A 17430-nucleotide genomic window follows, 5' to 3' on the forward strand; every position below is an offset into this window, starting at 1 on the left:
GGCTGCTACTTCCGTTGCCTAGGAACTGTCTTCGAAGCTACTCTTTGTATATTGGATACTGCTGCTCCTTCTTCTCCTTGCCTGTGCTATGTGCTGTGCATCCGTAACAAGAAAACAAAAATAAAAAGCCCACAAAAAATGCTGCCTGTTTGTCTGGGCACATCCATTACCTCAGCTAAGAAAAACGATATGCCATTCCCACTTCTAATGGTTCACTTGCAAGTTAGGTTAAAAGAGCTTTCAGGAATTTTTAAAAAAATGTTACTAGTTTCCGTCAACTTGTCTGAGAAGTGCAGAATCATTTCTGACACCACATGAAGAACATAATTATATTTACTGTTCTTGACATATGGTATGTCACCAAACCCCTATAATTTCTGGCAAGACAACCCTAATAATTATCTGATTTGAAGTTTTTAAACAGTATATTCATGTGGTATAATTCTGTAAGTGGGCTGGTGGGTGTGAACGCTCATTCAGTAGAAGTGTGAAATTTCTCCGCCAAATCACTCAGAGGTTTCAGAGCTGTCATCATTGATGAGACAACCCACCACCCAGACATAATGTCATGTTGTATATTCCACATGAATCAGCGGATCCCTAAAACATTATCTGTCTGCAATTTCTAATATTCTTTCTTCAATGTGTTGCAGTTAAGAACAAGAACATCTTGTAAGGCACCAGGAGCTTTTACACATAGCAGGTTTTACTGCGAGTTTACAGGGAGGCTTTACTGCAAACTCCAAGTTGCCCTCAAAGCTGATACAAATAGTGGATTTTTTAAAATCCCAGATATAAATCGGATTACACAGTGAAAAACCCGAATTGTGTGTGAACTGCTCCCTGATAACTTGCAGGGACTTTGGGGTAAATCTAGCTGATATATGAACACACACCCTCCATTCCAAAGGAGATGTGAGTTAAAAGGCTTTAAAAGCCCCGTGTGAAAAGCTTCCAGGAATTTCAAACTAGGAACTAGGAGGCAAAACCCAGTCACTTTACACTCTAAGCCACAGTGGTAGCTTGCTAGAAGTGGGTGACCTGCTGGCCTGACCTCTGTTGTGCTTCTGAGCCACTACTGTGAATGGCTGGAGGGAAGTGATTAGCCCAGTAAGGATCAGGTGACACAAGAAACCAATATGGTTCTATGTGGTCTTTGAAAGTTTCACATGCCAGTTGAGCTCTCAGTCTGAACAATTTCTCAGACTTCGCTCACAGAGTTCACATCCCTTGCATACCAGCTTGCCTAAATGCTTGCCTGCCCAGCGCACTATTTCCCAGCTTGGGAAATAGACAGCATCAAATAGCTGTATTCAGATATTAAGATTGTTCACATGGGAGAGCTGGGGAGAAGGCAGGAACCTTCCTGCCTCCCACCAGATGACCAATACTGCTCCCGCTCTTCACAGCGCTGCACACCCACATGGCCAGTGTGCGAGCACTCTGGGAGAGGCAAAAGTGAGGGGGAAATATAGGGTAGGTCCTCCTGCATCCTACAATGCACCGCACAATGAGCATGGTGAATCGGGGGATTTCACCACTGCTGGACACTCCTTACGCCCAGCTCTATGGTTGAGTGTCCATATATGGCAGCCTGAGCATTCACAAGACCTGGACTGATGAGGTAGAAGGATGTGTGCATGCCCTTTTACCTCATTGTGCAAACCCTGGTAGTGCTGATAATGTGAGTGACCATTCTATGTTGTATAAACATACATTATTTTTATTTATTTATTTGTCAAATTTGTACACTGCCCCAAAATTTTGTCTCTGGACAGTTAACAATAACATAAAATAAGTTAAAACATACACAAAGATTTTAAAACAATTTAGGCAATCAAAAAATCAAAAACAGATTTAAACTTAAAGATTTTAAAAGCTGAAAAAAATTGGGAGAAAAGGTAGGTTTTCAAGTGCTTTTTAAAAACTGCCAGAGATGGGGAGGATCGTGTTTCAGTAGGGAGCGCATTCCACAGTTTCGGGGCAGCAACCGAGAAGACCTGTCCCCATATGGCCACCAGCTGAGCTGGCAGCAACTGGAGACAGACCTCTCCAGACTACCTCAATGGGCAGTGGGGCTCATAATGAAGATGTCCTCTTAAATACCCAGGGCCTAAGCCATTTAAGGCTTTTTAGGTTATAACCAGCACTTTGCATTTTGGCCGGAAACCTTTTGGCAGCCAGTGTAGTTTTATCAACAACGGGATGATGTGGTCTCTTTGAGATCAACATTGTAGGTTGTATACACATATATTATAAGTTGTATATGTATGCAGGTATCTGTATGCATGTACACATTTCTGTAGTCCTATTCTGACATCTTGTTTGTGTGTCTGTGCACATGCACATGTTTTTTTTGAGTAAATAACTGAATGTGCATTAATTTCAAAGGTGAATCCGGGTATAGGCCCCTTAAATGCAGGTTAGGGATGTGCACAAATCGATTTTTTAAAGTTTGATTTGTGCCCAAAACAAATCACCCCTGATTTGTTTTATATCCAAATCTACCCCCTCCAAATCACCCCAGATTTGATTTGTATTTGCTTTGATTCAATTTGGATTCAGATGATTTGGACCACTTAATATGGTCATAGGGGCACCAAATAGGGGGTGACGGGTAGGTCCCCATGGGTGACACCTACCACCCCAATTTCAAGGCAGTGGGACACTTGGTTGATATTTAATGATATTTTTTGTTTTTCCCGTCTTTGAACATTTCCGCCATAGGAAACAATGGGGATTCAAAGTTGCCATATCCTAACCCTAACACGGACCCCCAGCTTTCATTAAAAACAAACAAACCCCTAAGCTCTAGCCCTTGTAGAAGTGGAGTTATGAAGCAAAATGTGCAGTCATTATTTTTCAAGTGTTTGGATTCTTTGGTGTATAATAATTGTTCCTCATAATGAATCCCTATGAGGATTCATTGCACACCTTCATTTCTTCTGTTCATTTTGACTGTCACGGGACAGTGCCAACTGTCAACTGCCATGTGCCAACTACACCCCCCCCGCCACCTGCAAGGCAGTGGGAATATTGAAATGTTTAGATTCTTTGGTGTCTAATAACTTTTCCTCATAATGAATCTCTATGAGGATTCATTATATGCCTTTGTTTCTTCTGTTCATTTTGACTATCATTGGACAGTGCCAACTGTCAACTGCCATGTGTCAACTAACCCCGCCCCCCCCCCCACACTGGGTTACTTGGTTTAATTTTTAGGTATTTTTGAAGTGTTTAGATTCTTTGGTGTCTTCATTACACACCTTCATTTCTTCTGTTCATTTTGACCCCCACTGCTTTGCAGGTAGGGGTGGAGAATTAGGGGCATCCTATGTTCCAACTACCCCGCAACCCACAAGCCACTGAGTACTCAGTTTATATTTTAGGAATTTTTGAGGGGTTTAGACTCTTTGGTGCATAATGAATAATCATAGGGATTCATTATGAGGAAAGGTTATTAGACACCAAAGAGCTTAAACATTAGAAAAAAATCCTGGAACATAAACTGAGTAATACCCCACTGCCTTGCAGGTGGTAGTGAGGTGTAGTTGGCACATGGCAGTTGGTGGTTGGCACTGTTGAAAAGACAGTCAAAATGAATAGAAGAAATGAAGGTGTTTAATGAATCCTCATAGGGATTCATTGAGGGAAAGTTATTATACAGCAAAGAATCCAAACACTTGAAAAATAGTGACCACACATTTTGTTCCATAACTCCACTTCTACAAGGGCTAGAGCTTAGTTGTTTTTTGTTTTGTTTTGTTTTTAAAGCTGGGAATCTGGGGGAATTAATAGGAGGGATCCGAATCTCAAATCAATTTGAACCAAATCAGGCGCATTACAATTTGTACCCAAATCTAGCCAATGGACCACAGGGGTGATTTGTTTTGTCTTCAAATCACCTGAATTAGCTAGGTTTGGGCTCATATCATTAGCTAGATTTGGGCTCATAGCACTAGCAATAGCAATAGCACTTACATTTATATACCACTCTATAGCTGGAGCTCTCTAAGCGGTTTACAATGATTTAGCATATTGCCCTCCAACATTCTGGGTACTCATTTTACTGACCTCGGAAGGATGGAAGGCTGAGTCAACCTTGAGCCCCTGGTCAGGATCGAACTTGTAACCTTCTGGTTACAGGGCGGCAGTTTTACCACTGTGCCACCAGGGGCTCATATGTGTAAACCGCCCTGAGCCAGTTTTGGAAGGGCGGTATAGAAATCAAATGATGATGATGATGATGATGATTACTATTATTATTATTTTGATTTGTACCTTAATCAATTTGCACATCCCTAATGCAGAGTACAGATAGGACATGTACTATTAATGTATGAATAGCTATACATGCATACACTGTACACAGATTGCATGTGCATTGAACATAATATATGGATAGGATGAATATGAATACGATAAATATTTATATAGCACTTTTCAACAAAATTTCCCAAAGCAGTATGCATATTTATAAATACCTACATTCTACTGTGAGAACCCAATCCCTCACAGTCTTTCGCATTTATGGCAGCTGTTGTTGCTGCTGCTTCCATGGCAGGGAGAAAGGTCTCTTCTCATCATGTCCCTGGTACTTGAAACATGGGTATGGCAGTGGCACAGGCACTAGGGATGTAGGGAAATATGGTTTCAAGAACCAGGAAGGGAGCGAGAGTGAGAGATTTCGCTCATCCTCCCTTCCAGCTGCAATGATTGCCATAGGAAGTAAATGAGGAGAAGAATACTTTTTTGCCCCATATTTTGAGTCTGAAATTTGGTGAGGGAAGGGCAAAGTGGAAATGCTTGCCTCAAAATACTGGCATACTTTATGAGCATGCTTAATTCGTATGTTGAACTGGGTTACTATAGAGTTTTGGCATCATCACTACTTTTAATGTGCTTATTTTCATATCTAGGATTATTGCCCCACATCCATCCTCCATTATACATTGCTGAAAAATTCTTCTCCACCTGCTTTATTTGTTTACTCTTTAGTAGCCTTTCCTGCCCTGGCGTCTGAAGCAGGAACTGGAGTCTACATTTTCTTATGATTGTTAAAAAAAGAAAGAAAGAAAGAAATCTGGGGTACTGTTCTTTCACAACATCTAGCAAAAAGCTAAGGGAATCACATGATCACAGAGATTTATGTGGCAGATGTGCAGAACTCTATATTCTGAGAATCTCAGCGTTCATTTTGGAGGGAAAATGCCATTTCCAAATCCTAAGAGTGAAATGATGGAAATGAAATCCCAGTTATTGAAAAGATCGATATCTATGGACATTCCAGAAGTTTGGACTATGGGGGGACTGAACAGAATTTCCATTTATCATGTCAACAGATAAATTGCCTTTTGCTCTTCCCCATGAGTATTAAATGGCAATGCAGAATACTTTATGTAGAATAAACAAATATATGTGCAAATGCTCTCAGTTTTCACAATTTATATATGTCACAAGATTATGAGTATTTTGGTACCATTTAAAAACACACACACACACACACACTACAGTCATGATTATGCTTTATATTCAAACAATTCATTTTTAAGGCCTATAGAAAAATAAATGAATCCTAGCAGTCTAAGAATATATAGCAATAAACCATAACAAACTGATGATGATAAAATAATTATCGAACTATATGAGCTACTCTTGAAGACTATTCAGAAGCTACAGCTAGTACAGAACTCTGAAGATCATCTCTTGATGGTGACAACTCTTTTACTGCTTGCTGTGTTTCTAGAGTATCTGTTCCTTGATCCAGGCCAGGTTCTTAGATTAGTTACCATTTTAGTTCAGTCCTTGACTGAAGGTGGGGGGCAGACAAACAACAACAATAATACTAATAATAATTAATAATTAATAGTAATACTTAATAAATAACCTTTATTTGTTAGCCACCCTGTAATGAATTGTTCTCTGGACGTCTCACAGCACAGCATTAAAACATCAAGTAAGAACACATAAAATATATTAAACACACACACACACCCCACAAAATACAGTACAAAACAAAATTTTTAAAGTCAGTTTACAATTTTAAAATCTTACCTACACTAAGATAAAGTGCGTATCACTGAAATAGATTTATGTATCATACTTGTGCATGGGTTTTTCATCATTTGATTGTCACAACAATCCTGTGGGGTAGATTGGGCTGAGAAATAGTGATTGGCTCATAGTTGCCAAATGAAATTCATGGCTGAGGGTGATTTGAGTTTTCTCTTTCTGGCCCAAGTACTAAATTTCATCCATTATACCATACTGGATTTTTGAGAATATGTTATATGCTCTTCTTTAGTCATGGCAAGAAAGTGCTGAAGGTGTCATCACAACATATTTACTAGGGCTGCAAGCTCTAATCTATTTAGTTAGTAAATTAGTCATTGTAAAGGTGTAGTTGATTAATCACTAAGGGCCAATTGTAGTGGGTTGGGCTGCGAGTTGGAGTACATGCGTTTAGACTGGAAGGCTGTTTTGTTATTATAAAAGGAAATGGAAATGTGAAAAGAGGCCTTTCCTTCTAATAAGAAATGGTAGGTTTTTCTTATTACATTACTGAAGTTGTTTGTAATATGCAAACTGATTTATATACAATAAACTGATGAATCATCTACAGGATAGATGATTCATAAATTAAAAATTATTTAATTAACTGACAACTTAAAATAGTCACTTTTTTATAGGGCAGACAACAAAAATTCATTTTTTCTTATGGTGCACTATATCTCTTAACACATCTACAGAAAATCAGAATGCCATAGTCAGCTAGTTGCTATGCTTAGACCACTGAGATCTGGGTTCAAATAACTTCTTATCCATGTATCTAATTTGTAATAACATGTTTAAGGTATTTTAAAGCATCATTCTTGTTGTTTTATATTCATTCTTTAAAATTACAAATCAGTATTTCATTTTCTTTTTATAATCTCAAAAATTGTGAAAGTGAGTTATTAAGCTTTCTGGATATCTAAATATTTTGCCTATTGATACCAACATGAAATATTTTTCAAAATGGATTCTGAGAAACACTGTGATTCACAGTGTCACAGACCATTCCCTTTGAAATCTCCTTCAGAAATTTATTTAGGGCCTGATTTTCAGATGTGTTCAGTTAACTGACCTCTCCACTAATTCCTGCAGGCACAGTTGTCAGAATCCATAGCAATAGGAAACTTATCAGGGTTTCTGACTGAGAAGGTGAAAAATGGCAGACATTCTTCCCTGAAATATAATCTTCTCTCCTATTGATATTCCTTTGCATGTGCATCTGCAGAAGATTATTGGGTGTATTCTGTATTCTTCACTTGCATGTCCAGCAGGATGAAAGTTCGATGGCATGGTACAATCCCATGGGGCTGAATCAATTTCATCCTGTGTTTGTTGTATGATTCTCACATACATCGCTGCAGTGGAGGATTACACTACACTGAAATAGCTCCCACACTGCTGGGCGTGTATATGAAGGAGCAGCAGTTAAGCCAAAGCACATGACTGTTTTACCATGTGAACTGAGTATTCACCCTCAAATGTGCACCAGAATTATGTGCAACATATTTAGGTTCCATGGCAGCCAAATGGGATTTAACAGAGGTGAATTGATGTTGAAAGTGTTCCCTGAAGGTAGTGTTTGAAAACCACTGCCATGGGTGCATCAGATGCTTAATATTTTAGCTCAGTCTTATGTTTTTGAGCAGTGTTTCCAGTTTATTGATGCCTTGAAATTGGCCTGTTACTACCGCATGCGTATGTTTGTCATTTTTCCCCTTTTTCCCAGGTGCAAAGAGGGCTACCAAGGAGTCCGCTGTGACCAATTTTTGCCGAAAACCGACTCAGTCTTGTCAGATCCAAGTATGTCAAATGTATTTTCCTTCTATCTTTATTATGTGCTGAAGGCAACCTTTATCATGAGATATGACCTTTTTTGCTCATTGTCAAGATTCTATCATAACCCATTTCAGAAGCTTGTAAAGTATTTTTTATAGTAAAATAGCATAAGTCTTGTTCCTCATCATGTTTTTCTGGTGATGATGGTGGTGATGTGGGGAATATACACAGAATAAAATATTATTCTGTGCCACTATATATCCAATTGGGGCTAAACGTTACAGAGCATGATTACTTATATTTCCCTTTTATAGAAAAACCTTCAAAATATGCTCTGAAAATGTCTATCTTTATAAAAGGCAATGCATGTTTGAAAGTAGGGATGACCATATGTTTGAAGAAGTCCATTACAGTCCATTGAGTTTGTCCCACCAAACTCAAGAATTGAGGCTGCCTCTTTCATCTGTATAGACCTGCCTTGACTTCCATTTTTTATGTTTATATACTGATGTATATATTTTTATATGTTTATATACTGATGTATATGGCACACATCGCTTTTATATAGCACATATGTTAATGGCAGATACATGGAAGGGGACCACGTTTTTGGTTTATTGTATGCATGGATGTTGCCATTATTGTTGCTGAGTTTCTATTATTGTATTTCATTATGCAAAAATTGATTTCTTAAGGGTTTTTATTCTTGCAAAAGTGCTATGATATTATCAGTGTTAGCTGTACCTGCAAAGGATACAATTGAAATGACTACATAAAAATACATTTGGAACATGTACCTCTCATGCCAGGGGAGATGCATACATTCTCATAGTATGCAATATTTATTTATTCATTCATTCATTCATTCAATTTCTATACCGCCCTTCCAAAAATGGCTCAGGGCAGCTTACGCAGAGAAATAATAAATAAATAATATGGCTCCCTGTCCCCAAAGGGCTCACAATCTAAAAAGAAACATAAGATAGACGCCAGCAATAGTCACTGGAGGTACTGTGCTGGGTGTGGATAGGTCTAGTTACTCTCCCCCTGCTAAATAAAGAGAATCAGCATGTTAAAAGGTGCCTCTTTGCCAAGTTAGCAGGGGTTGGATATGGACATTTAAAGATTGTGCAGTCCCAAAAATGGCTTGTGGTGGTGGGGAACAAATAGCAACTCACTTCTGAAGAACATTGGGGGAAAGGGTCTTTGGCAGTAGGTTGCTGTTTGCCCTCATCAGCCATTTTCATGAATGCAGCATCTTTAAATCTCCCTGGTGAAAACAATGAACATACTATTTTTAAAATTGATTTCAATGGCATCAGGGGGCTGACCAGTTCAGAAATAAGTGGAGCTGTTTCCCAGTTTTTTAGGGCGGCTTCACATGACCCTTGGCATGGCAATAAGTCATGGAAGTTGGGCAAAAATACAGGAGCAGAATTGGGCAGGTTCAGATGTCACTCCCACCATGTGTTTGTGTGACCCAACATTTTACCAAGTAATTACTGGCTTACTCCCATGCCAGCAGTCATGTGAAGCTGTCCTTAGAGAAGTAGCTTGACCTATTTACAAACCAATCTCATTCAAGCCAAAGAGAGCTTTCCCATCTCTACTTGAAATATGTCATATCACCCTCAAATATCACCCAGACAACAGGGTGATATTTACTCTTCCTTTTCCTCATACAAAAGAAAAGCAGACATAAAGCACATGTCAATTCTTCACTTCTGTTTAGTTCTACAAAACAGAGCTGTGTTTCTTGAATGCTGGGGCTCCTTCCTTTAAAAAGGCTGATATTTGGTTTTCTCACTGTGTGGTTTATTCGCTGGCTATATTTGTTGTGTTTTGCCTTTCCCTCGCCGCCAAAGCTTACTTGGACAACTGGGGCCAGAAACAGCTTGTTGCTCTGCTGTATTGTAGGTCACTTGACGCCCATTGTTGCCAGCTTTGTTTGATCTAGCTCTTCTTTATTCCTTCACCTTTAACTGTTGCCCTACATGGCCTAGGACAAATAAGTTTGCTTTTTTGTCCACCTGTCTCAGAGCCAAGGCAGGCTACCTTAATTGAACTTAGAACCATAACAGTAATAAAATTGTAGGGATGTGCAAAACATTTTGATGTCAAAATGTTTTTACTTGAAATGGGCCATTTTGAATGTTTTGAGCTCAAAACAAAATGCCCTTTATATAAAGTCCCGGTTTCGACCTCAGAACAAAACAACCCCTTTTTTATTGAAACATTTTGACATCTAAATGTTTTGCACATCCCTACAATTTTCCTATGGGGTTTTTGGGGAAAGGTTAACAAATTGTTAAAAATTGCCTGCTTGCCCATTTCTTTTGTGGGTAGGGTGATAGGTAGCACTCATCAGGCCCTACCATCCAACCCACTTTGGTGTCCCTAGGAGCTATCCCTGGGGGACAATGGGGTGTTTTGAATTTCCCCATTGTTTCCTTCTGACTTCTGTTTCTTGGAAGAAATGGCAAGTGAGCATTGCATGCAAAGGGGTCATGACACAGGTTGAGAGCCATTTCCATGAGACATTATGCTAGGTGAAATCCTGCATGAGTAAGAGTGTGCCCTGTGTCTCACATAAATCAGCCCCTTGTCATTGCCTTCTGTGGATATGCAGCTCTTCCAGGGTACTGTAGTTTTTCTCAAATGAGTAGTCTCATCCTGTTGATTTCAGTGCTGTTGTTATTATGATACTTGCATCTCACCTCCTTGGTTCTGTTTCTTGGAAGAAATGACTTGTTTGAGTCTACAGATAATCATGTAATTGGTCCATTTGTGCACTTGCCTGTGGTAAGTGTCTGTTGAAATCTAATTGTCAAAACCTTTGATCATAAAGAATCATTTAATTTTTCTCATTATGCATGGTTTTACTAAAAGCAAGGGGCTTTGCTCCAGCCGGGCTTGTCACAATGTACATGAATTAAGAGCCTGCCTGACCCCAAAGTCCTCTGTGCCAAGACTGTAATTGTAGAGACATTTGTTTTGATAGAGCTCATCTTGTTTGATGAGGCTGCACTTGATCAAGTATGTTCAAAATCACAATCCAAATCACAATCCAAACTACTCGATAGCGGAATGGAGATGGGGGGTGGGAACGAAAGAGAGAGAGAGGGGGAGAGAGCCCACCACACCAACATTTGCTACAGGCAGTGAAGGCTAAAAAAGCACATGTCAAGGTATGATCCTTTACTAATCTTGTATTCTCACCTGGCACTCAGAGAAATTCCTTGCAAGGAGAAGCAGGAGCAGGGATGACTCCAAGGGGTAGTGGGCACTTCCCTCAAAATATTTCTCACTCCCCCATCCACCAGACTGGAACTTTACAGGGCGTCAGACAATACAGTGTCACACAATACAGCCATAGTATATTATGGTCCAATAGCTTGAATTATTTTACAATACCTCCATAATTTAAAGAAGAATCAGTCACTCACTCCTCTACCCCAGATCAAGTTGCAGAAGCCAATGCAGCCAGGAAGATATGAGACTCATTAAGCACCTTTATTATATTAATTACTTTACCTTTGTAAGCATTTAACATAAAGCAAAATCCTTGCTCCCCTAATACTCTTTGGCACCCCTTTACTCATCCCAAACAAGTTATTCTAGAGTTGCCTCTCAGCAGGAGCTGGTGGTAAGCCTTCTTTATTAAGACTGATCTCTCCTAACAGGTGGGAGGCAGAAAAGCAATAGTGGCAATGATTGCCGTAGTGTTGTGGCTCCCTTCTCTAGGAGTGTGCACAAAACCAGTTTGTCCAGTTCGGTTCGGGTCTGATCTGGACTCGAACAGAACCAGACATGTTTGGTTTTGTGGACACACACCCCTCCGGCTCAGTTCAAATTTGAGTTGGTTCAGAGGTCTGAACGTTTAGAAAAGATTAAGGCTGAAGAGGCGCTGTGACGGCTAGGAGGTGGTGTGTGTCTGGTGGTTTCATTGGGTGTGATTTTGTTTGAAGGGCATAGCAATTTCCCTCTTCCCCACCAACAATTTTGGCTGCCTGCTAGAACGAGACTAGTCAAAATACCTTTATTGTGCCTTTGTGTGATGGCAGCTGCTTTTCATGAGAGAGACATCCTCGATGTCTTGTAACAAGGAGGGCAGGTAGCATATTGGTCAGCATCCCATAGCAAGAGCTGAATGTGAAACCTATAGGAAAAGCTGCCATTTAGAGTCCACCTTTAGCCCACTCTGCTCTTTACCTCCTGATCAAGGGAGGTTTGAAGCCTTGATGATGATGTTAGTCACAAGTTGCTGTTATAACGGATTGAGCCCTGTACTGTACCTAATTCAGCATAGAGGCAACTTCAGCATTCTTGTGATTCTATTACTTTAAGAACATAAGAACAGCTCTGCTGGATCAGGCCCAAGGCCCACCTAGTCCAGCATCCTGTTTCTCACAGTGGCCCACCAGATGCCACTGGAAGCCACAGGCAGGAGTTGAGGGCATGCCTTCCCTGCTGCTGTTAGTCCCCTGCAACTGGTACTCAGAGGAATTGTGCCTTTGAGGCTGGAGGTGGACTGTAGCCCTCCAACTAGTAGCCGATGAAAGACCTCTGCTCCATGAAGTTATCCAAACCCCTCTTAAAGCCATCCAGGTTGTTGGCTATGACCACATCTTGTGGTAGAGAATTCCACAAGTTGATTATGTGTTGTGTGAAAAAGTACTTACGTTTGTTGGTCCTAGATTTCCTGGCAATCAATTTCATGGAGTGACCCCTGGTTCTAGTGTTGTGTGAGAGGGAAAAGAATCTCTCTCTCTCCACTTTCTCCACGCCATGCATGATTTTATAGACCTTTATCATGTCTCCCCGCAGTCGTCTTTTTTCTAAACTAAAAAGCCCCAGGTGTTGTAGCCTTGCCTCATAAGAAAGGTGCTCTAGGCCCCTGATCATCTTGGTTGCCCTCTTCTGTACCTTCTCCAGTTCAACAATGTCCTTTTTAAGATGTGGTGACCAGAATTGTACGCAGTACTCCAAGTGTGGTCGCACCATAGTTTTGTATAAGGGCATTATAATGTTAGCCGTTTTATTTTCAATCCCCTTTCTAATGATCCCTAGCATGGAATTTGCCTTTTTCACAGCTGCCGCACATTGAGTCGATACTTTCAATGAGCTGTCAACCACAACCCCAAGATCCCTCTCCTGGTCCATCACCGACAGCTCGGATCCCATCAGCATATACTTGAAGTTGGGGTTTTTCGTCCAAATGTGTATCACTTTACACTTGCTAACATTGAACCGCATTTGCCATTTTGTCGCCCACTCCCCCAGTTTGGAAAGATCCTTTTGGAGCTGCTCACAATCCGTTTTGGATTTCACTACCCGGAAGAGTTTGGTATCATCTGCAAATTTGGCCACATTGCTGCTTACCCTTGCTTCTAGATCATTTATGAATAAATTAAAAAGCACCGGTCCCAGTACAGATCCCTGGGGGACCCCACTTCTTACTTCCCTCCATTGTGAAAACTCTGCACGTTATCTGTCAGATATGCTAAAATGCTAAAAGCTACTGCATGCCAGCTTTCAAACTGTCAATTTACCATTGCATGCAACTATGAAATGCTAACAAAATGCTAAATATTATGGCATGCTGTCAATTGTCATCCAACCTCAATTGTCAGTGCATGAGACCTTTCAGATACCGTCAACTACTAGATATTATGGCATGTGAACTATCAATACTTCTCTAATACTAAATACTATACTATAATACTTATAAAATGCTAATAATCATTACAAATATCATGGTATTTCATATACTAATATCATTGCTTGATTGCTCTCAAATATAGTAAAATACTAAACATGATTGCATGTCAGTTATAAAAATTCATCAAATACTAATACCACTGCATGTCAACTCACAAATAATTGAATCTGAAATACTGAAATCCAACAGCAATTGTAAACATCAAGGACAGAAACCAAAGGGCCCACATGTGCAGATGGACTATCCAGACCCCTATTGCCAGAGCAGTCTCTCACAGAATCTCTCTCCCCGTTTCACTTCCTCCTCCTGAAAGAGAAGCTGCAGCTGGAACTTGAGACTCTCTAGTGCCATCCATTGTAGCATTTAGGGGCAATGTTGAAAATATAACAATGGGCAATAGAATAGGGATGTGCATCGATTGAATTTTCATATTCAATTCATATTTGAATTGAAACTGACCGATTTGATTAAAATTTGAATAAATTTGGCACCAAAACAGGCCAATTCGACTTGAATTTGAATATATTCTACCTATTTTTGCATCCCTTTTGACCAACCAGGGTACCTGAATAGTTTTTAAAGTGCATCAAAATGTACCTAAATGGACGTTGAATCGATTCAAATCTATTCAAATTCAAATCTGGATGATTCTATTCAAATTGTTCAAATTGCCCAGATTGGAGTTGAATCTATTCAAACTTGAATCAATTGACACATCCCTACAATAGAAATACTTTAGGTGCACATATGGAACTCTTTGTATCCTGCCCTATATGTTGAAACTCAACATCATGAGATGTTAAAGACCATTGTCAAATATTATGTGTATATTTACGGAATATTAAAAATGTAGAGATATTAAGTGAATATTCAATATCAAAATTTGCAAAGAATCATTTTGAAAACCAAATTTGTTTCAGTTATGGCTGCAGGAGAACTTTGTTACAAATTATGTCTGTGATCTTTGTGTGAACTAATCTGTAGCAGAAAATATATTTATGTATTATATTTATATTTTCTTTATGTGGTACATGTATATCCTGCCTTTAAAAATGTAATTTTCCCAAGGCAGCTTACAGACAAAAATATATATTTAAAAATACTATAATCAGTTATCAAAAGAAGTTAATAATAATGAAATCAAACACCATGAAAATCCAGTTTAGCATTGGTTTAAAAGCCAGGAACAATAAAATTAATTGTAAAATGCCTTTCAGAACAGAAAGATTTCCAGCGCCTGTCTAAAAACAATAAGTGAGGGGGAAATAGGTTTTTTACTTATGTCTGGTAAGTAATTCCACAGCTGTGGAGCCACCATCAGAAAAGCTCCCTATGATCTGAGTTAAAGGCAGCCCATAGATCAGAGTCTGTGAAGCTGATCTTAGGACTGGGTTAGGTCAATATGAGCATTGTTGGGGTCCATATGGCTTTAAATGTTAGTGCCAGAACTTTAAATTGACCTTGGAAATGTATTGATAATCAGTGTAACCATCGTAGGACTGGTGCGATATGTACTGATTGTCATGCTCCTCTTCCTATCAGCATTTTCATAGCAGGTTTTTGAACCTGTTGGACATTATGCAGTTAGGATATTAGGGTGGGGGTGAGGGGGTATGGTCAGTGTAGAGTTATTGGGCATTTCTCTGTTGTGTTTCCAAGCGGAACCTCCTTCTACCAGTGAGTGTTCCAATTGGTCCTCTTCAGGTGGTCTTCTGTAAGAGCTGTTATGTGGCAAAACTCAAGAATCTACCATGAGTGTTTGAGGTAGGGATAGAAAGCAATGGACAGGGATGCTAACGATCTTTCCCCACTACATAGATATGTCTATTCAGTTATAGACAATTGCTGGGATCCAGAGGCCTGAAAACTGGGGTGGGTGGTGATGGAAGAACAGGGCTAATCTGAAACTAGTCACTACTTTCTTTGTATGTTTTTGGAAATCCCGGGACGTAAGAACCCAGGGAATTAATGGATTATCAAAATAACTGGGCTACCAAATTAAAAATTGGACCTGCAGTTTCCCTCCCCAAATTGCTTTTGTTACGTTCAGTTTTCTTATAGTTTTGTATAAGACCATCCTCCAGTTTGCCTGTGCCAGCATTACATACAAGTGCTGGCACTCAGTTTCACTGCCCTGAAAAGGGGAGGAAGCTCCTCCCTCACTCTGGCTCCTACTGGCTGTGTGGGCTGCCCTTCAAAAACGAAGGAAGCCCACACAGTCCGCTCTCCTGTTTCTCTGCAGTCTTGCCGACTGCACTCCTGACCATATAGATGCGGACAGGAGAGTGGGGGGAAGGGCTTGGAATAATTTCATGTTCAATCTCAACCAGGCCATACAGTACCTCTCCTTTTCTTTTAGGAACATACGAACATAAGAAGCTGCCTTGGACCATTTATTTATCTTTTCTTTTCTCTTTCTTTCTTTCTTTCTTTCTTTCTTTCTTTCTTTCTATCTATGTAAACTGATTTGAGATCTTTCTGTTGATAAATTTTATTAGGTTACTGGAACAAAGAATTGAGGGTAAAGGAAAGCAGACAGGTATCCTCTCTAATAAAAGCTTTGGTGTCCATCCGTGGACGGACACCAAGGCGTGTGTTTGTGCCTCCCTGGGCTGTTCTGGGCATGCGCGAAGCGCATGCCCAGAACAGAACAAGGGAGACACGACCGCCAGCACCAGGCGGCCATCTTGGGCGGCCAGAAGCGGCTGTCCCGAAGAAGCCGGGTATGCGGCGGCGGGGGAAACTGGCCGAGGCGGCAGCGATGCCGCCGCCTCAGCCAGAGGGCGCAGCGCGGCCAAGGCCTGGCCGCGCCGCGCCGCCAAAGCCAGGTGGGGGGAAGAGGTGGCGGGGGAAGCCGGCCGAGGTGGCAGCAGAGCCGCCACCGAGGCCTGGCGGTGGCGCCGGAGCCATGTGGGAGGGAGAATTTGGGGCCCTTGCCCAGCCGGGGAGACCGGCCGCGGCATGGAGGCTGTCGGCGGCGGTGACAGTTGGTGCTTGTGGGGCCGGACGCGGAGACAAGCGGGGGGGGGGAGGTGCTAGCGCCCGTTATTTCAATGGGCCTGAAAATACTAGTTAAGAAATAAAATAAAACAGTTTCTCTAATGCCTAATCTTAGAGAAACGTAATGTAGGCCTAGTAGAAGTACTTACAGGCAGAATTTGCTTACCATATCTGATACAGCCTTTGATGGTAAAGTAACTGACAAAACAGGTAAGAAAACAAACAACATTTAAGCAACTCCTCAGGAAGAGCACCTGGAGGGGAGAGAGGCTCTCCCTCCAATCAGAGGTAAGACATGTGGGGCAGGTTGACAGCTCCTGAGCCAATAAAGAGTTGAGAGTCCCTGAGGTATAAGGGAGGCCTTTTAGGTCTAGCAAACAAGAAACCATAAGATTCCCACCATACTATGCACATACCATGCAATAAAGAGCATGCAACAACTTGTTCTATTATGATTTTATAATCAAAGATATTCTCAATATAAGATAAAACAAAAGATAACAATTAGAAATCACATAGATGAAACTAAATATGTTGCATTAGAGGAATCGTGAAGTCCCTTGTGTGGAAAGTAATATAGTCCTTTACAAACAAATCTACACATCCACAATGGTGACCTGGTGACTTCTAGGGCTGTGCACGAAACCGGCTGGTCTGGTCTGGTTCGAGTCCGAACCAGATCCAAACCAGACCAGGCTAGTTTGGTCCAGCACTGCCTCAAACTCCATCCAGTTCAGTTCTGTCTGCGGGGAGGAGTTTGCAAGCTCTCTCCCCCCCTAAATTTTCAATTCTTTTTTTAAAACTTACCTCCTCTGAGGGAGTTCTCTGAGCCAGGGGGGTCCATGGAGGTTTCCCCTCCACCTTCTGGCCTTTAGTAA

At 40.7% G+C, this 17430-nt stretch overlaps 1 protein-coding gene across 3 annotated transcripts in view; it reads left to right on the forward strand.

Moving 5' to 3' along the window:
* The window catches only part of NRG3 (neuregulin 3), a 1024900-nt gene that overhangs the window by 745365 nt on the left and 262105 nt on the right, over nucleotides 1-17430 (forward strand). For all 3 annotated transcript variants that reach the window (XM_053306235.1, XM_053306234.1, XM_053306236.1), the window contains exon 3: nucleotides 7781-7854. In XM_053306235.1, the coding sequence (XP_053162210.1) occupies nucleotides 7781-7854 (74 nt within the window). The remainder of the gene's footprint in view (nucleotides 1-7780; nucleotides 7855-17430) is intronic.

The sequence above is a fragment of the Hemicordylus capensis genome, chromosome 3 (assembly GCF_027244095.1).
Source record: "Hemicordylus capensis ecotype Gifberg chromosome 3, rHemCap1.1.pri, whole genome shotgun sequence".
NCBI classification, from domain to species: Eukaryota; Metazoa; Chordata; class Lepidosauria; order Squamata; family Cordylidae; genus Hemicordylus; species Hemicordylus capensis.